Genomic DNA, 21385 nt, shown 5'->3' with positions numbered 1-21385 from the left:
TCCTGCCTCAGTTTCCCCACAAAGCATGCTCAGAGAGTTCTGTCTCCCTTCTGTCAGCCCTAAGATGTTCCACAGAATCTGTTTGGACATTTAAAGACTCAGGAGGGTGGCTTGTTTTGTTTTGAAACTGTTCTTGTTATGTTTATCCAGTTGTTTTCAATGTTAAGTTTTAAATCTCTTTTTGTTAAAAATAAACAGGTGAAATGTCAGGGTACCTCCCCCCTGCCATGTGGTCCTGGGAGAGGGGCCCCGGGGGGGGAGGCACGGGGTTTCCCTGCCCCTGGTCAGCCTCATTCCCTATTGGTTGGTTTGTGTTCCCCTGCGCGGTCAAGGACCCTCGGGTCCCGTGATTGAACAGTTCCTCAGCAGAGCCTCGGCCATGCCGCTGGAGAAATAAACATCTCTGAAACATCTAGCAAGAATTGGTCCATATATATTTCTTTTCCACAGGCCTCCTTCTTTGATACATTGTGTTACAGAATCCCCACTGTAACAGGTGGTGGCAACACGTTCCTGCCTGATGCAGCAGGAGCATCTCCTCTGTGACTACCTCACCTTCCCCGGTGTCCTTGTACAATAGCTATGAGGGTCTGCAAGTGGAACCAAATGATGAGGATGATGGTCCATCTATGTTGGAGGTGTTGTTAAGGTTAAGTCAGCCTATGTACCATATCCAAACCACTTCCATAAAGAACAAAAGGCAGGCTATTGTCATAGCAGACTCTCTTTTGTGGGGAATGAACAGTCCTATGTTTTCCTTTGTCCTTCCAGTTGCAGGGAATGATGAGGAAGGAAACAGGAAGAGCCAGCTGATCAATGCCTGGCTTCACGACTGATGTCACGAGCAGAATTTTGGGGTTTTGATCACAGGTCAGTCCACATGACTCCAGGCCTGCTGGTGTCAAATGGCATACATCTTTCTCAAAAGGGAAAAAGGATATTTGTGCAAGATTTAGCAGGGCTCATTGTAGGAGCTTTAACCTAGATTTGAAGAGGTAAAGGGATAAAACCAGGCTTGCTATAGAAAAGCCTGGAATCGGCATGCCAGTGTTTGAGATAGTGTGCTAGTGAGGTCCTTCAGTCTGCTCCACTATATATTGAGTATTCTGGAGTACATTTGAAATGTCCCTGTATTAATGTGCACAGAACCATAGCCATTTCAGTGGAGGTAGGGGATGGAGATCCATGCAGCAGCAAAGATGCAAGGGTTGTCAATGCATTAGAAACCATGGAAGTACCTAAGAACACTAAGGAAAGTCTGTGGATGTTGTCTACCTAGATTTTAGTAAACCTTTTGACATCACTGCTCACATCATTGTCTTGGAGAAACTGGCTGCTCATGGCTTGGATGGGTATACTCTTCACTGAGTAAAAAACTGGTTGAGACACTGGACTCAAAGAGTTGTGGTGATTGGAGTTAAACCCAGTTGGAAGTTGGTCACAAGTGGTGTTGCCCAGGGCTCAGTACTGGGACCAGTCCTGTTTAATATCTCTTTATCAGTGGTCTGGATAAGGGGATTGGGTGCACCCTCAGTATGTTTGCAGGTGACACCAAATTGGGTGGGAGTGTTGATCTGCCTGAGGGTAAAAAGGCTCTACAGAGGGATCTGGACAGACTGGATTGATGGGCCAAGGCCAACTGAAGGACCTAGAGCACAAGTCTTATGAGAAGCAGCTGAGAAACTGGGGTTTTTAGTCTGGAGAAAAGGAGGCTCAGGGGAGACCTTATTGCTCTCTGCAACTCCCTATAATACATATACACTGACAGTTCAAGTTAAAAAACCACAAAATAATCTGATTAAGTAGCCTTAAGCCATAAGCTTTGGTTAATTCAATTTATTATATTTCTGTTCTTCGGGACCTGTTTCTTCTGAAATTGGATGGAGCTACCCTTACTGAGTTATTGTTGGGGTTTGGTGGGGGAGTTCTGTTAGTTTTCTTTTTGCCAAAAACTGTACTGACTAATGAGACTACCCAAAACAAGCAGTAATTTTGACCATGTGCTAGAAAACAATAAGCTCTGAAAGGTAAGCGGGTTTTTTATGCACTTTTGAAAAATACATATAACTTTATTGTCTCCGAATTCCACATAAGCAAAATGTCAAAGTAGTTGTAGCAGGATTTTTTTCCTACATCAGAGTTGCCAGACTGAGACAAGCATCCTCTTTGGGAACACCCAGTACAGTAAATGGAATCAATTTCCACTATAGTAACACAAGCTGTGAGCAAAGCTAAATATAAAGAAGTATTGGTTGCATTTTCAGAACCTCTGTGGATGTTTGCATCTCTGAGTCTCTTTACCACTTGCAAAAAGTTGAGGCATGTTTACCAGTTTCCAGGATTATCTACTCTTAGTCTAAATTAAAATAAATGTAGTAAAGCTAAGATTAGTAGGTGTAGAAGAAAGATGCACTGTTCTTTTTACTCTTACCCCATCCAAATCCTACCTAATTACTTCTCTGAAATTATAATTTTTACATGGCTCAAAACCAAAATTAGGAGGCAGCTAAAAAACTGAAGTCATCAAACCAAAAAACAGTTGTGCAAATATTTAAAAACTTCTAAATGGGAAATGGGGTTAAAAATTATAAAGATATGAAAAGCATATTCAGTACTGCATTAAAAAAAAAATCTTGAAAGAAATGCATCCTGCATACTGTTTAATGCAATCTCACTTGCCTTTTTGAATTTCCCTAGTTCAACTGCTTAATCTTCAGTTTTTCCAGAGGAAGCACCATTACACAGCAAATTCCATGCCTTTGTTCAGCCTTTCTTTTATATTTAGTATGTCTATTGCATGATAGGATAACCATGTATGTATAACTAAAAAAGAATGCATAAAATACTGACTAGCATAGGGGTAGGAACTTGAGGGAGAATTATATTTAATTATACAAAATGTAACAAAACACAGTCAGGGAAGAGAAGCTAAACTAATATCCTCAGTGCTTGTGTAACAATTAGAAAACCCTTGGTTGGAGATACACTGTGGCAGTGCAGGTGGCTCCCGCCACTCTGTCTCCTGAGGAGAACTCAGATAACTAGCTGTGGTGGTCAGCAACCCAAGTTTAGCATGTAACTTTACAGTCATGGTGAGAACCCATGATTCCCTTGTTCTGCCTTTTGCATGTTTTCTCCCAATTGACTAATGTTTTCCCCTCCCTGTTTTATGTATGAAGTTATGTATATTCATTTCCCTTCTTTAATATGTATCCGTTCTAGAAAGTTCTTTGTTTCTCGACGCCCCATTGGATCCTTCCCTAAGTCCCTCCTATGTGTTGTTCCTATTGGTTCCCTTGCTGTCAATCCCACCTACTTGCCCCAATCCCATTGGCTGAGATCCCTTTCCCTGCCTATTCTGTACCCAGTATAAGATCCCTGGACCCTCCCACCAATTGGTCTCTTCGTCCCTGTCATTTCACCGGAATAAACCTGTGTGGAACACATACGGAGAGTCCCCTCTCTTTTCTTCTTTGCCTTCGCCTGCATGCCTGCTTAACAGCGACAGGAAGATATAGCCCCTTTTGGGTGAGGAGCTCTACCCCTTTTTCATTGTGTGTTGGGCACTGAGTGCCGTCTTCCAGAGGGGTTTCAGCGTTGACCTCTGGGCTTCTGTGTCGGCACACGAGGGGTAAAACCCTCTTCTGCCAGCTCCCAGTGGCTGCAAAACCCCTCCAGTACACAATGTCATAACTCTTCTGTCTAATGGGGTAGTGAAAGTGAAGTTTCTTAGCAAGGCTATGTCAAGTTTTCCAGTTACATTTTAAATGTTTCCTATGGTGATGAGTTTTCATGAACTCTAGTTATAGTCCTGTTGCAGAATGATTAGAGGATCAGGGACATGGATTATAAATAAAGGGAACAAATCAATAAAAGAACTGTACAAGCAAAAGGCCTGCAAGCAAAGGCTAGTGTGAGAAACTGCCTGCATGAGAAAGCACCTGTGTGAGAAACAAGCCTGAGAACAAAAAGGGAGTTTTGAGGATGTGCAGCTGTGCAGATAAGATGTACTGTCCAGGAGAAGGGAGGTTGAACTCTGAATTCTTTAATCATAACATAACTAGTAGAAGCTTGCCAATGTAGTCTAATTATGTAGAAGCAGAAATGCGCTTTGATAGGTTTAAGCCAATTAAGAGTTAACAACCTGATATACTGTATAAGTGCCTCTGGATTGCTAATAAACGGAGCTTGCTTTTATCAATCATATTGGTTGTTCTGCAATGTCTTCCCCTGCCAAAGTCGTCGAACTTTTTCAACATAGTCTAAATTCTGTAAGTTGTAACATGAATGTAAAATGCTACTTCTAACAACTGTATCTTCTTGGCAAAACTGTTGCTTCTCTTACCTTTAGACTTTGAAAAAACATGATATAATCAAACTGTTGACTAGTGGCTTGTTTCTATTTGGGTTTAGGTCTGTAGAGTTTATATATAGAAAAAGATCTAATCTCACCTAGCTATTATTTCAGGCTATCCACAATGTGGTGTTGGTTTACATGTCTCACACTGTGAATGGTATCTTTGAAGCCATAAATGGAAGTGGTTTCATGGTAAATAAGTGGGTAAGTCACCCAGCAATGTATGTGGGAAGTGAATAATATCATTTCATAAGTTGCGCTCTTGACTTTAGTGCAGATACAAGTTTAGAAATTACTTAAAAAACAATATGAACATACAACCATCGGTGCATCCAGTGGTAAGGGGAAAGTATGTAATCCATTTGCTGAGCTACCAAGAGGTTTAAATCAACTCCCACCTTTCAGGAAATGTACTTTCTTAGACACTCCTCTCACCCCTTCTGGTAATCGCACATCTATCAGACGTATTTTTGCAGTGTACTAGAAGTGGATAGAAAACTTCAAAAGTCTTGCTAATGTTCAAAAATATACCAGTTAAAATTTTTTTGTATAACTTTAGTCAAAGGTTTTGTTTGCCTTTGACCCGGGAGAAGGGAACTGAAGCTTCTTTCCAGGGCATTGTTCCTCTATTCAAGGCCTGATGAACTTAACATCTCAACCAAGTGACAGTAGCCCAAAAGACAAGGGCTATCAGCAGCCATTAATGGAACATCAGCTCTGAACCTCACCCCTGTCTAGTCAGAGACACCTAGTCTAAGAAGAAAGATATAAGGAAGAAGACCTAATTAGCATCGGAGGCAAAGAAACCTGCATCCAATAAGAAACCAAATACTAAGAACTACGCAACCTGGGACCAATGAACACTGACCCAATTTGTTTCTATGGGTTTTGACTGTATAAAAGATCTGAAAAATCTAGTAAAGGTCATGTGTCATGGAATGATTCTCTCTGCACACCCGGGCTATGTGTGGATGAGATTATTTCTGTGGTACATCCTGGCCAGAACAACATCCTGAATAAAGTAATGCCTTGACTCTCTAACATTAAAAATGTTGTTGGAGAGCTTTTGTTTTTCCCGCAGTTTTGGTGACACTGAGAATGACAAAGCAGCTCAGAAGATGACAGAAAGTGAAAGTATATAAACTTACAGGATATATTAGAAGCTAGCAACAGAATTTAGAAACAACAGAACCAGAAAATACAGGGAAAGAGATTTAGAAAGACAACATGTACTAATGGTGCGAGGGAAAAAAAGCAACACTGAACAGATTAAAAATACCACTATTGTAAAAAGGCTGGGGCAAAAAAACCTGACAAGACTACAGGAGAGACTCATGCAAGGGATGAAGGAAGAAGCAGAATGAGATTGACACGTTTCAAAACATATACAAGAGAGCTGGTGGCCAACAAACTGTTTTTCCAGTTTTATATATTGTCAGATGAAATTACTGAAATCTCACCAAGTCAGTGAGCACTGGTTGCTTACTTCTTTTTAAGTGCTTTGTCAATCCCAGTCATAAATTTATGTTTTTCTGCTTTGTGACATAGGGACTTAAAGCTGGCAAATTTTGTTTAGATGTTTGTTGTGGTTTAGGAATGGTACTCCCCAATTTAGTTCTCCCACCAAGATTCTCCAAACCCCACTGCTGCTCACTCCCTCCCCATCCCCCTCTTCCACCCCCACAGGTGTCCAGAAAGGAGAATTGGGGGCACAAAAGGCAAAGATCACGGGTTGAGATAAGAACGATTTACTGGAAAAGGCAATGAGAAAAGAAAACAAACAGCAACAGCAACAATATTAACAACAAAAGTGTATGAAAGAGAGTGATTCACATGTGGAAATGCTCACTGCAGCGCCCAACCCGATGTGACTGCTACCTCACCCTGACCTCCCAGTCTGCCACACTTACTCAACCTAAAGGAATCCCTTCTCCTCAGAAGTGAGGCCCTTCCCCCACCCCCAGCAATGATGTGAGATGGTATAGAATAACCTCCGGGCCCTGGCCACGCCCCCTCCCAGCTACTGCAAAAATTAACCCTGTCCTGGCTAAAACAAGGACAATGTTTTATCCCTAAACATGTGTGCTATGAATATTTTGATCAAATAATCAATTAAATCATGTAAAAGGGTTAGCTATGATTATAAGTAGAAAATTGTGAAGTATAAGGTATAGAAATATCAGGAGTGCTGTGCTTGGAATGTGTTACCACAGAAATCTCGCCAAGAAGTTACTGGAGCCTTCTGTTTCAGTCAAGAAGCTATGGAGACCATCATGCTCACCAGTTATGCTGCTTGGAAACCCACTACCCTTCCCATCTTGATTTTAATATTAAGGATACAAATCAGTAGACCTCAGTACAGAGGACCAATGATTGTTTTAGAATAAGAATATTGATGAAGTTATTAACTATTGGAACCAATCAATGTAAAGGTTAAATTTAAGAGCGGGAATGGTAGGCATAGTATGTAAAAGAACTTATGTAATGATGATTCAGCAGAAAAAGCATATAAAATGGATGGGGTTTGTTAAGTGGGACATGTTTTGGAGGAGGCTATCCCCCATGTCCCCGGTGCCCTGAATAAAGAAGTGTCTGCTTATTCACATCAAAGGATAAGTTTGGATAAGTTTCTTTCACCCCATTTGGTGACATGTGGACTGTATTTTTGAAATAATGCTTCTTTGGTTTCTGCTAATTGCTTTTCCTGGACTTTCATATCTAAAGAAACTCTATTTGCAAGCAAAAATATAAGAGAAGCTCATGTAAAGACTCATATATAGTGCTTCATAATTCTAATGTTTTATTACTTGTCCTACAACAATTTTTGCAGAACACCACAAAATGAACTCTAATATTTTATAATTAAAATCTACAAAATCCTCAATAAATCATGTTGTTAAATGGTTACATATGCTGAGCTTTAAAAATTACCAATCAACTAGTATATTTCCCTTTAGCAAGAAAATGTATGAAAATTATGTTTCTATAGCTCATTAATGAGCTATACTATTTTAATACTATTCAAAAGATCTATTATGACGATGATTTCATTAGAACTAGGTCAAAACTAAGATTCAGTATAATTTGATCTGAAGTGGCATCAGATGCCTATTTCCTACTTTGGAGATTTATTAATTTTATTGTATTCTTCTAAGGCAACCATTAAAATATATGCATTAATTTCAATTTTGAAATCAGTATTATATCTATCATGGAATCAAAGTTAGGACATACAAATATAATAAATTCAAATTATAAGAAAAGCTCTGTTTCACCTACTTATGTTCGCTGTTCATTTCAAAATTAAAACAATTAGAAAGTATAGTTAGCTTAATTTGTCTCTAAAATGTTCTTTTCCTACTTATGTACCCTAAAAATTTTCACTTATGTGTTATTTCCTATGATTTTTAGCTTTCTTACCATTGAAAAATAAAAGACAATATTGTATATTTGGGGACACTGAAAATCCATGCAATACAAGAGCGATTTTACTGTATTTTGAACCATTGTGCACCAAAATATGCATATATAAGTAATAAGAGTGATAGACTGTGAAGGTAACCAGCTCTATGGGACAGCATATTGCATAGAACAACCTGTATGAGAGGCTAATAAAGCAGAAGCAGAATATGGTATGGTAATAACAGAGCATTGGAGCAAATCTGAGCAGACCTAATTCACGCACTAGTAGCTCTCTAGCTGCCTAAACTGTATCAGCAAGATATTTTAAAGTTTGTCTTGACTCAATCATGTATAAAGGATTGTGCTAGATAAGGACCCTCAGGCTACTGTGCAGGTAAATTTCACTCCAGACTTTTGTTATGTGTATGACCATGTTCCATTGACTTTAATGGGACCTTCATGGTGCCTTTCAGTTTCTTCTGTGTTTTCCCCAATGAGAGGATACCTTTCATGTGAACCTGACATGGAGACCAGAAAAATATAATATGATTGATTTCCATAGGTAATCTAAAAGTTCCAGTGGATACCATGGAATTTTTTGCCACAACTTTAATATCCAAGTATGCTAACTCTTTTTCTAGTGGGCAATACCAAAAAGTCATCCTCCTCTACCACCATCCTTTTTTTTTTACCAGATGAAAAATTTTACCAGAGCTCTGTAGTATATTACTCAGAGCAACTGAATTTCTTGGAGATGACATTTAGACAATGCTCAGGGTCCAATGTTAAATTCCATTGCTATTTTAAACTAGGAAAACAGATGTTCAAGGGCATTGGAATTTTTATGAATAGAGGTCTACCTTTGATTGTACTTCCCTAGTAATAAACTTAATGTAAGATTTCAAATTATCATAGACATGTTTTGAGAAACAAACACACACATGCTAAACTAGATACACTCACTACCTTCCTTACAGTAGTCTTTACATTCACATTATTAAGTGCAGATTTGTGCTGAATATGTACGCACATACAGATACTTGTACACACACACACAAAAACCTGTACATGTAAGTACACAAAATATATATAGTATACAAAGAAAAAAATAAGAATTAATTTGTTAGAAAGAACAGAAAATAAGATACAGTTGTTTGTAACCACTATATACTTACTATTTTGTTGAATCTGATAACTGATATTCTCGTCGTCTATCATAACATTCCTGGATTCCAGGGTCATTCCATAAACTTCTCAGTGCATTTACATAGGGGTTCTCAAAAGTTGACACCTTCTCTACATCGACTTCTCGAACTAACTGTGCATGAGCCTAATTTAAAACAAAGAAAACAAATTTACTTCATTTTCTATGTTTACAAATAGTTCATATCTTGTGAATGTGATTAACAGGAATAATTTTTCAGACTGGCCATCTGTGTGGTTATGAATGAATGATGGTCAGGTGTGTTCAAACTAAGAAAAATAGTAATAAGGATGATATGAGAGAAGGTGAATTAAAAAATGAGTATATGGGCCATTATTTCAGAATAAGCTTATCCTAATCCAGTATTATTTAGCTGAAATTGATAAAATGTTTGTTGCTGCCTGTTCCGAGCTTCCCCTCCCTGAGACAAGCCAGGACTTGCCTCTGTCATGTGCTCTGAACCCCTTTGTTCCAAACGCAGGCAAAGCCAAATGTAACTCAAACTCTTTAGCAGTGTCTGATTGGCCGGTCACCTCGGGTCCGCCCCCAGCCCTCCCCTTTCCCCTACTCCGAATAAAAGAAAGGACCAAGGGAGGGCCTGCCCTCTTTGGCTTTGCAACTCTTTCTGCGAACATCTTGTCATCTGTTTCTTTTTGAAAGCCTCTAATTATGGGAAATTAGGCAAGCTTGGAGCTATATTTCTCCCTCTTTGCTTCTGCTGGTGGTATCAGCTTTGCAGCTAATACATTTACCGCTTTTAGAGCTACTGAAATGCTAGATTGCCCATGCTACCTCTCTAGGCTGCCCAAGGCTTTCTAAGGCATTGAACTACTAGCCTAGCCAGTAAAAAGCTGTAAGTATACCTCCTCATGTTCACATGAAAATTTATATTTAATTAAGCTAATTTTTAAAAAAGGTTTCAATTTTCAGGTCCAATTTTAGGGCATATAATATGCTTGCTTTTTAAATTATAACCACTTAAGCAGCTTGGCAGAGTTAGACTGATGGGAGTAGAAAGAATGGGAAGGAGGGAGAAAACTTGTCTTTTACAGAGATTCATTTATATGTACGTACACTAAGAGAGAAAAAGAATAGATTAAAACTTAGGCAAACAAAAATCCAAGGGATTCTATTCTCGAATTTAGTCTACATTTCAGACTAGACTCATTTCAGTAAGGACGCAGACCCCTTTGCATTTTAAATCAGGTAAATGCATACAGAAAGGACTGGGTTTGTTATTTTTAGAGTAATTTATCCTGCTTACATACATACAACCTGTGACCCCTCCTTTTAGACAGTCCAGGAGAATGCTACTACTCATTACTTAAAAAAATTTTATACATGCAACTATTGTCTACTCATGGGGAAATCAAGAACCCCAAGTTCAATACAAAAAATGTTTGTCTTTGAGATATGGAGAACATATGCTCTCTATTATAAGAACTCATTTCTCCAAGTCCTAACAAAGTATATTTTCTTCTGGAACATCATGTTCACCCATCCCAAAACTGGACAGATCATGAAGGGTTTCTATTATCTCATAACAAAATTTTAAAAAATGGTATTCCACTAAGCACAAGCCAATATTTTTGTGAAACAGGAAGATATATTTTTTCCCAAAAGATTTTGTATTTTTTGCTCAAGCCCAGTTATGTATTCAATTGGCTTTATAGTCTTCCAAAAGAATGATACCCCAAGTATTTGCTCACTACTTGTGACGAACTGATACAACATATATTCAGATATTATTTCTTTTATTGTTCTTGAGCTCTGAAAGTATGGCCAGCTGATATCAAAATGTTAACAGAGGTAAAAGACTGACTCAGTATTCAAAAATTGCTCTTAAGCTTTCATTGGAAATTCATCATAATTGACAGATGCTCAAGTATTATACATCAGGAGCATCATAAAAGGTAATTACTTTATTCAGTTATTTAGACATATAATTATGGGAAATAGTTCAAGATTTTAAATTATTTACCAGTTCTGTTTGTCCTGCCCTAGAACTAATATGACTTTGCACTGTGGCAAAACCTCTGAAATGAAGTTCAATATACACCAATGATGTGTATCCATCAGAAATCTAATTCAGCCTGATGCCTAAGTTTTAACTTTTATATTTTTCTGATTCTGTACTGCTTAGAGTGTAACTCTGAGGTTTCTTGTAGCCTGTTAATTTCTGCTCACTTGTGCTAGGTAGACATAACAAAGCCTCTCCAGGCCTGCTCTCCAAGGTCACCCAGACTGTCCTAGGCCCAAAAAGTATAAACCAAAGAGCTTCTAAGGGGGGCCAGCGGAGGGGAAATTACATCATTGAACTGAAGCTTTAATTGGAGAATTAACCCTGATATGCAAATGAACCAAACCTATAAAGGTGTGAAGAACTCGTGACTGGTCGTCCATCTTGGGGTCCATCTTGACAATGGCCTGTGGCTCCCAGGGTGTACCTTTGAAGGCCTTTCAAATAAATACCTATTTTATTCTTTTACTCCTGTCCAGTCTCTGTTTCTAGGAGGCCTCTTAAGGCATCAAGCCTTTTTCCTCAATGAAAATTGTTTCTGGTTCCCTGGGTAGACTTGGGTAGACTCATGACTACTTGTATCCTACTGACATACAGCTCTTCACAACAATGCTGCTTTTCTTAAAAAAGAAAAAGTAATAACCCTTCACACAGATTTCAAGTCTTTATGCTACGTCTAGGCTATGGCGTCTTGTTCCCCAGAGGTACTATACTTTGCTGAAGATTACAATTTTTCTTTCTCTGAGTCTTTGTCAGTCAGCATCTTTTAGTGGATTCTAATTTCTGGTCAAAAAGAGAGAGATTTAAAACCAGGATCTCATCTATTGGTTTGTTTTCTCATTTGCTCTGATAAAAGCCAAAAGTAATTCTACTGAAGCCTAATGAGATGCAAAAGCATAAATTTAATGCAGAAAAAGACTCAACCATGCATGATGTGTGATGCTACAACTGCTAAATACTGGGTTTAGTTTCCTTTCACTAATATAATATCAATCCTGGAATATTACTTTTGATGTTAGCACTCAAATTGCTTGCATGAAAAATCTGAGGACTCATCATTCATCCAGTTTCCGCAGTATAAACTTTATCTAGTATTTCTTAGTCTTCACTGATACTTTTTCCTGTACCCAAAAATAGACATTACTTGAAACAAAATAGTAAAGCTACTGCCCCTTAGAAAATTGTACCATCTGAGATTTCTTTATTTTGGAACACCAACAACTGCTATCAAAGCAGTGAAACAAACAAACAAAAAGGATTCTGTGAATACCACCAAATTCAAATTGGTAATTAAAATGTAGTTACTAGTTAGGCTGTAATGTTCTGCAAACAAAATCTAGATGATCTGACTTTTCAGTCTGATACACCTTTGACATCAGCAGTCAAAGAACAACATTTTCCATGTCCTTTTGAAGATATAAGAATACCTGTAACAATTTGCACAGTATTTGCCACAGATATTACAAAAACATTAATCCAATTATCTTTAGCAAATGACATCAAATTTTAATTTTTAGGAGTTTCTTCCTTGATTTCTACAGGTATTAAAAAGAGTCATCCCAGAAAAAAGAAAACTGAAATTTCCAGGAATACCATTAGAGGTATTTTCTAACAATGATTTTATGTTTCTGAAACCAGGAAATCAGTGTTAGATGATACTCAAATAGCTATCTTCTCCTTCTTCATCATTCCCTTCAGAAAAGTATTGACAATGTTAAAAACTAATTCTGAGCTTGAAGAATATTATAGTTTTATACTGGTCATTCTGGCAATATTATTTTCCCCCTGATTGCGTTTAAAAAGAAATATATTTTTTAATCTCTAAGGTTCTGTCCTGGTTCTGGCCCAGATCAGCGGGAGGGGGCATGGCCAAGACATTATGTTATTTAATAACACCTTATGTCATTTGCCAGGGGCAGGGGGAAGGGACTCTCTTGCTTCCAGGGAAAAAAGGTTCCTTCCAGTCAGAAAAACATGGCTGCAGTCAGGTTGGGTCTGGCTCTGTGGTGAGCATTTTTGCATGTGAACCATTCTCTTTTTGCATAAATTTGTTATTAATATTGTTGCTGTTAGTTTTTTTTCTCTCATTGCCATTTCCAGTAAATTGTTCTTATCTCAACCCGTGATCTTTGCCTTTTGTACCTCCAATTCTCCTTTCTGGACACCTGCGGGGAGGGGGGGTGGAAGAGGGGGTAGGAGGAGTGACCGAGCGGCAGTGTGGTTTGGAAAGTCTCGTTGGGAGAAGTAAATTGCAGAGTACCATTCCTAAACCATGACTGTTTCATAGTGTCAGTTTTCTACCTATTATCTAACTTTCTGAAAGCACTGATGTTCCTCGGTGACTAAGCGGGACAGAAAATGGATCTGTTCCCATATTCTCTCCATAGATGCACCAACCTTTTGGAATCTTAAAACAGTGGTGACCTAGTTACAGGGATAGGAGGCAGAGTTTAGCATTAGGGGTAACAAAATCGTGTATTCTACACTCCTCTACATCATCTTTAGTGGACTGTGTTTTAAGGCAGTAGGAAGAAGCATAAGGGCTGCCATTCTTTCTCTGGCCTGGAGCTGGGGAGAGGCTGGTGCTGTCCAGACCGCACCGTCACCGCGAGTCCCCTGCTCGTCATTTTCTTCAGCTGTGGAGCCCAAGCTTTGGAAAGACAGCTCCTGTCCAGGAGGTTGCCGTGGGAAATGGAGTGGCGGGGTTGGCCCCCAGTCCAGTCGAGCCGCGTGCAGCCAGAGCCTGCTCAGGACCCAGCCGCATGTTGCCTGCCGGTTTGCTGCTGCTTCCACTTCGAGAGAGACTCAGCATCCCCCACTGCCGTTGGGAAGAGAGGCACTCGCCGCAAGTCAGGGACGCTCCAGACAGTGACAGCATTCCCCACCGCCACCACCACTGCTGCTGCCACGAGGAGGGAGCTTGCCCAGTACCGCGCATTTTGGCAGCATAGTTCCTGGTTTGAACTAGCTCCTCGGGCTGTGTTTTGTCCCTGTTTTTCCATTGTTCCAGGGCTGGGGGGAGGAGGGTTGAGCCACAAGAGCCTCTCCGGTGTGCTGCCTTTGTTCTCCCAGATGCCACGTGGCAGACAGCGCGGGGGAAGCTACAGTTTTGGTTTTGCCCAAGGGGTCGGGGGGGGCAGGTGACGTTTTGCCTTTTCTGGTTTTGTAGGTAAACCATTTTCCTCTGTATTGTTGTGTTGTTTGAGCGTTTTGCCTCAGTAAAATTGTGACTTTAATGTTTTTGGTTTTACCTCTCACAGTCTTGTTTTCTTTGTTTTCCCCTCCACTGTTGGGCAGGGGGGAGGGGCTCAAGCAGTATTAACTTTTTTTCCCACTGAGTTTTTATTTTTAAAACCATTACAAGTGGTTACAGTCAATGTTAGAACAAACTTAGAAAGAAGTTAATTTTTTTTATATTCCTTTTTGATATTGTCTATGTAATTTTTTCAAACTAGCTTTGTTGAAAATGATACAAAGTTTAAAATGTTTATATAACTTTAGTCAGGGGTTTTGTTCACTTTTGCCATGGGGGAAAAGAATTGAAGTTTTTTCACAAGAAGACTGTTTCACCACTCGAGGCCTGATGAGTTTAACATTTCAACATGCTGGGAGTAGAACAGAAGATACACAAAAGATAACGACCATCAACTCCAAATGTCACCCCTGGCATGGTCGGAGACACCTGGTCTGGGAAAAGATAGATAAGAGAACGAAGAATGAGAACCTAATTAACATCGAAGGCAAAGGGATCAATAACCAATAGGAAACAAAATACTACGAACTGTGTAACTTGGGACCAATGAATTTCTATGGATTTTGGCTGTATGTGAAAAATCTAGTAAAGATTATGTGTGATGGAATGATTTTCTCTGCACAATCCAGGCAATGTGTGGATGAAATTATTTCTGTTGCACATCCTGGCCAGAATAAAGTAATGCCTTGATTCTCTAACACTAAAAAGATGTTGTTGAAGAGTTTTTGTTTTTCCCGCAGTTTCGGTGACAGCTTTCTAACCTACCAAAAAGATTTATAAGAGACATACACAAATGCAGTCTAACATACACAAATGCAGTCTATTTAAAAAAAGTATTCTGATCCACAGAAGAAAGCAATATGCTTGAGATGCAGTAGGCAAAGTTGTTTTGTATCAATGGTCTGTGTGGACTAATTGATTTTAAGATGCCCATTTAAACAATCTCTCTTACATGGGAAAACAAATCCTAGAATATTTTCTGTTTTGTAACAGGATTTCCCAAAACTGGAAGAAATGTAGCGCTTGGCCTGCCAATAATTAAATCATCAACCACAGTGAAGCCTGAAGACAGGCAGAGAGAGTTGGGGTTTTTCAGCCTGGAGAAGGCTCCAAGGAGAACTGTACAGCAGCATTCCAGTACCTAAAGGGGGCCTACAACAAAGCTGGACAGGGACTTTCTATAAGGACATGTAGTGATAGGACAAGGGGGAATGACTTTGAACAGAGGATAGGTTCAGATTAGATAGTAGGAAGAAAATCTTTACTGTGTGAGGGTGGTAAGGTACTGGAACAGGTTTTCCAGAGAACTTGTGGATACCCCATTCTTGGAAGTGTTCAAGGCCAGGCTGGATGGGGCTCTGAGCAACCTGGTCTAGTGGGAGGTGTCCTTGCCCATTGCAGGGGGATTGGAACTAGATGATCTTTAAGGTCCCTTCCAACCCAAGCTATTCTATGATTCTAGGTCTGCATGGTATAATTCACATAGACTGCATAATTTACATCAATGGCAAGAGATCAGATCCAAGCAGTCTGGAAGCTGAATGGAAGTCAGCACAAAAAGCCATCATCATGAACATGACTTTTTCTCTCCTGTCTTGAGAGGATTAAACCCCCAGTGATTCATTTCTTGAGAATGTAGCTCTTGCTTGTAGAAGAAACAATTATTTATGCTAGCCAACCAAAGTCATGAGTCATTTACAGATTCAGACCTTGATGACTTGTAATCTACAACTTAGTACAAGCAAATGCCTTGCCTTACTGGGCTGTATAGCAAGATATGCAGCTTTGGAGGAAATCTTTATCTATCCTTTGCCCTTCTTTTCTTTTTCCTTGGACCTAGTAAATCAAGAGCAAATGAAAAAGTAGAGACTTTTCTTCAAACTTGGACATAATTGAAACAGGTGTAACATTCAAGGAGAGTAGGCTGTATTTCAGTGTCTTGAAAAAGTAATAGATGGGGAATGTGTTCCTTAATGTATCAGGAATCATAAATCTCTGACAATCAGTCCAAGGTAGGAAAGTGCTTTTACATAGCAGCCTGAGAGAACTAATTTGGAAGAGGACTGTGGAGAGGTAGTTGCTTCCTTTGAGCAACTCTGAAGCACAGAATGGATTAGGCTAAACAGAAAGAGGCATCATGGTGTGCTACACTGAAAAATTATATATAAATTAATAAAATGTGTTGTGAATTGCTGGAAGGAGGCTTGGTACAATGCTAATCATCTTACAGTTATTGAAAAAGGTCAATATGGTATCAAAATTGCCGAAAAAGGAACTTGTCATCCTTTCCTATTTTATATTCTAACTTTTGAGTAGGAAAAATAGCATATGATCTTTGAAAAAGAATTCCAGACACATAACAGAATATAAAAATTTAGGTTTGCAATAAAGAACATTTTTGTTGTTACTGTTCACTGTCTGTAAAATGTTTAGAATAATGAGTCCTAACCCATGACTCGTGGGCACTATAGCAAAACAATAACTAAAGATTTAAACAAAATATCTTGTGACTTTAGTTTGAAAATGACTTAATTTCAAAATGTATCATTAAACTCTACTTGTAATACTTTTATTTAAGAAAACGGTGGAAAAACAAAAGAAAAAAGTCATGTCTACACCGATGATATTTCATTTTTTATTTTTAATAAGGCTCAGAGAAAGTTTATGAAGTAGCTGAATAAATCAGAAATTCCTTTCTATACTGAAATCAGTGCCCTGAATTTTCCTGATTTCTTGTTTACTTTCAAGTTGCATCAGACACAAAGATAATAAACACTATGCCATGTTGCAGGGCAAAAAAAGGGTGTGACTGGTCACTCTCCAGGTTTCATATTTCCTATATATAAGCTTCAGGTTGCCTGACTCACTTAAGCTGTTGCCTAACAAATAAAAACAACATAAATTTATCAAAATACTGTTATTTTGATAGAATATCTAATTGTAAAATCTGAATTATCACTTTTGTCTCTATTCCCCCCTTCCCTCCTAAAAACCCACATTTACAAAAATATTTTCATTAACTAAAATAACTTGTTCAACAAATGCTGCTGGCAATCAACTGTCGGGGTCTCCTCCCCCTGCCATGTAGCCCTGGGAGAGGGGGCCTGAGGGGAGGCATGGGGTTTCCCAAGCCCCTGGTCAGCCTCGTTCCCATTGGTTGGTTTGTGTTTCACTGCGTGGGCAAGGACACTCAGCCCAGGCTGTGAGGGTTCCTCGGCAGAGCTCCGGCCATGCGGCTGGAGAAATAAACATCTCTCTGAAACATCTACCAAGAATCTGTCCACAGATATATATTTCTTTTCCACGGGCCTCCTGGTCTGGTGCATTACGTTACAGTATCCCCGCTGTAACAAATGGTGGTGAATTGTGAGCAGAACGATCCCCGATCCCTAAGCGACTGATTTGTGTGAGTAAACCCTAGAAACTTTGGATTCCTCCTCTTGGTTTTGTTTTGCTATTCCATATCTAAACTATGGCGGAACCATGGAAAGACTCTTGGCTCTCAGAGCTGCATATGGACATTTATCTTAAACTTAAAAAGATTCTTGAACAACGATTTGTAAATTTTAGCTTGATTCAAGCTCAAAAAGAACTGAAACATTTCCTTTCATGGTTGTTTAAGAACTTTTTCTATGTTTCTTGGAATTTAATTCTTACCAAAGACTTTTGGAACACCGTTTGGACACAGTTAATTTTTGAGTCAAAATACATGCCGATGGAAGAATATTTTCATGAATATTATTTAATTACCGAGACTGTTGAGCAATGTCAGCTGTGTCCTGGTGAAGGGAAGCGTGCTTCAGGGACCGTGTGGCCTCGCCCACGTGCACCGAGCGCTCTTTGAGCAGCAGCGAGGCAGTTCCTCCCGCGCAGGTGGAGCCACGCGAGCCACAGTGTCGGAGGAGGAGGGAGGTGCGGCGTGAGCGGCGGGACCCTGCGGTGCCTGCTCGGCCCCGTTCAGAGCGTGGTGGAGTGAGCCCTGTGAACGCCCGACCTAGAGGGGCGGCGCGTGGGCGGCGGCTGCCGGCAGTGGAGCGGAGCCGCGCCCAGCTGAAATGCGTGCTGGAGCAGGGCGCGGGGGAGTCATCGCTCGGAGGCCTGGCCGAGACGTGACTGCAGGGCCTGTCAGCGGCAGCGAAGCTGCAACCAGAGGAGGCGACGCACGGAGAACTGAGCTGCGCGGCCCGGCCTGGCCTGTGCAGGCCCGAACGCGACCCTGGGAAGAGCGCGCACTCCCGAGCAGCCCCGACAGTTCCAACATGGGAGCGAGCGAAAGAGAGAGCAAAGACACAGCGAGACAGAAAACAGCAGCCACTCGGACAAAGGAAAATACCATTGTAGCTAAAGTTTTAGGAATAGTAAAATGGTATAATGTTAAACAAAATTATGGTTTTATAACGAGATGTGACAACCAGCAAGACATATTCGTGCATAGAACTGCTATTAAAAAGAATAACCCTGAAAAATGCATCCCAAGCTTGGGAGATGGAGAGGTGGTGGAATTCAAAATTGTACAAGGTAGAAAAGGGTTACAAGCATCGCAGGTCACTGGGCCTGATGGTGTTCCTGTAAAAGGCAGTATATATGCTAAAAATCGTAGTCATGTTAGACAACATCTCCATTATAAGCCCCCCTAGTGTCTCGCTTTCCTTATCCCACCTTTCCCTTTTACCCTATATCCTATTATCCCCAGTGTATTCCCAATCTGTTTTTTCATCCATGGTTTCCCTCATAAAACCATACCTTTGCCAATTGTTACCCCAAAAATCCCTTTCCAATGCCGAGTGGGGGATGAAAAGGGGGAGGGAAGAAATTAAACCCTCTCCTGCCTCAGTTTCCCCACAAAGCATGCTCAGAGAGTTCTGTCTCCCTTCTGTCAGCCCTAAGATGTTCCACAGAATCTGTTTGGACATTTAAAGACTCAGGAGGGTGGCTTGTTTTGTTTTGAAACTGTCCTTGTTGTTTTCAATGTTAAGTTTTGCATCTCTTTTGTTAAAAATAAACAGGTGAAATGTCGGGGTCTCCTCCCCCTGCCATGTAGCCCTGGGAGAGGGGGCCTGAGGGGAGGCATGGGGTTTCCCAAGCCCCTGGTCAGCCTCGTTCCCATTGGTTGGTTTGTGTTTCACTGCGTGGGCAAGGACCCTCAACCCAGGCTGTGAGGGTTCCTCGGCAGAGCTCCGGCCATGCGGCTGGAGAAATAAACATCTCTCTGAAACATCTACCAAGAATCTGTCCACAGATATATATTTCTTTTCCACGGGCCTCCTGGTTTGGTGCATTGTGTTACAGTATCCCCGCTGTAACAATCAACTTCTATAGAAAAAACAGATTTGCAAAACAAAAAAGGAAGAAAGAGAACTGAAGTGTCCATAAGCAATGTACCCTCTATTAAGAGGAAAAACAGGCAGATGAAGTTAAATAATTCAGTCTTTCCATGATCTTAGATAATTTCAACTGTTAAAATCTATGCTATCTCTTTCTCTCAGAAGAAGGCTAGATTTTGGATGTGCATCCCAATTCTGTTGTTTGTAGTATGTCTAAGATGAGCAGTTTACAAAAAAATCCCCTCTGACAAGGTCAGTCCCTGAGGCAAGCGGAGCGAGCTGGGCGGAGTTCCAGAAGTCCGTGATATCTGAACAAGAGCTGAGAGACCTGCTAGGAACCGGTAGGTCTCACGAGCAAGGCTGACGCAGCGTGGGTGTTTCCAGGGGCAACCGTAGGAAATTTAATAGGCTCCAGGGAGCTTGAGCGACTAGGGCGGGCAAACAGGACACGGCACGTCAGCAGGGCCTGGCAGGGCCTGGCATGGCAGTTTGCAAGGAAGGATGCATAGGGAGGGTGCGGTCACCCTACTGGCTGCAGAGCTCAATTGGTGGTCATTGCCCTCTCAGGAGGAGCCCAGGTATGGTAACTACTTGGAAGGTAGCCATGTCCTCAGCACTCACCAGAAAGGATGCGGCGACACTAACAGAACCCCCACAAAAACATGCAGCTGTCCAGGGCTCAGGCTGCAGGGAGAGCCAGAGCCTGGTGCTGGTATTATACAGCAGTAGAGATGAAAGCTGTGTAAGGTATGACCAGATAGATGATTTACTCAGCCTGGTGGTGGAACTAAGAGAGGAGGTGGAAAGGTTAAGTATCAGGGACTTTGAGGAGGAGATTGACTGGTGGGAATGCTCTCTACCATCACTGAGGCAAATACACCAGCTGGCTGCACCACAAGAAGTGAAGGATCCCCTACCCTCTTGCCACCAGACAGAAGGAGGGAACCTAAGAGGTGGGGGGAGGGGGGAATAGAAATTGGTCTCTGCTTGAGATGGCAGGAAAATCCCCTCCTGGTCTACCTCACCTTCCCAGGTGCCCTTATACAATAGGTATGAGGTTCTGGAACTTGAGGGCCAGGCACACACCAAAACTGGATGAAGGTCCATCCAGCTTGGAGGGGTTGCCTAGGGTGAATCAGTCTAATCCCTGCATCACAATCTCCTCAGTCAAGAAAAAAAGAAGGGTAGTTGTCACTGGTGTCTCCCTTCTGATAAGAACAGAGGGCTCAATATGTTGACCGGACCCAACCCACAGGAAAGTGTGCTGCCTTCCTGGGGCCTGGGTAAGAGACATCACCAAGAAACTCTCCAGCCTGGTACAGCTCTGATTATTATACGCTACTGTTTTTTCAGGTGGGCAACTAAGAAGTCAAAACAAGAAGTCTGAGGACAACCAAGAGGGACCTCAAGGCTTTGGGACAACTGGTTGAGGAATCTGGAGCACAAGTAGTGTCCTCTGTCCTGCCAGTTGCAGGGAATGATGGGGGTAGAAATAGGAAAATTATATAGATGAATACCTGGATCCAAGCCTGGTGTTGCCAGCAGAATTGTAGGTTTTTTGATTATGGGTCAGTTTACATGACACCAAGCATGCTGTCAACAGATGGGGCACAGCTGTCCCAAAGGAGAAAAAGGATTTTAGCTCAGGAGTGAGCAGGGCTTGTTGAGAGAGCTTTAAACTAGATTTGAAGGGGGAAAGGATGTGAAATCAGGATCACTGGAGATAAGCCTTGGGGCAGCACGCCACTATTTGAGGGATGGTGTGCTAGTGAAGTCTTTCGGTCTACCACCTTGGTAGAGGTAGGGGATGGAGATCTATGTGGCA

General features: G+C 40.9%; 1 protein-coding gene across 1 annotated transcript in view; it reads right to left on the bottom strand.

The window, feature by feature from the left end:
* The window catches only part of LOC138102741 (guanine nucleotide-binding protein G(q) subunit alpha), a 214959-nt gene that overhangs the window by 56029 nt on the left and 137545 nt on the right, over positions 1-21385 (bottom strand). Inside the window, exon 3 of the mRNA XM_069000493.1 lies at positions 8935-9089. Coding sequence (XP_068856594.1) covers positions 8935-9089 — 155 coding nt within the window. The remainder of the gene's footprint in view (positions 1-8934; positions 9090-21385) is intronic.

The sequence above is a fragment of the Aphelocoma coerulescens genome, assembly GCF_041296385.1.
Source record: "Aphelocoma coerulescens isolate FSJ_1873_10779 chromosome W unlocalized genomic scaffold, UR_Acoe_1.0 ChrW_unloc_scaf_1, whole genome shotgun sequence".
In the NCBI taxonomy this organism is placed as follows: domain Eukaryota; kingdom Metazoa; phylum Chordata; class Aves; order Passeriformes; family Corvidae; genus Aphelocoma; species Aphelocoma coerulescens.
The sequence above is the reverse complement of the archived record's forward strand: the minus strand, read 5'-3'. Positions and strand labels throughout refer to the sequence as shown.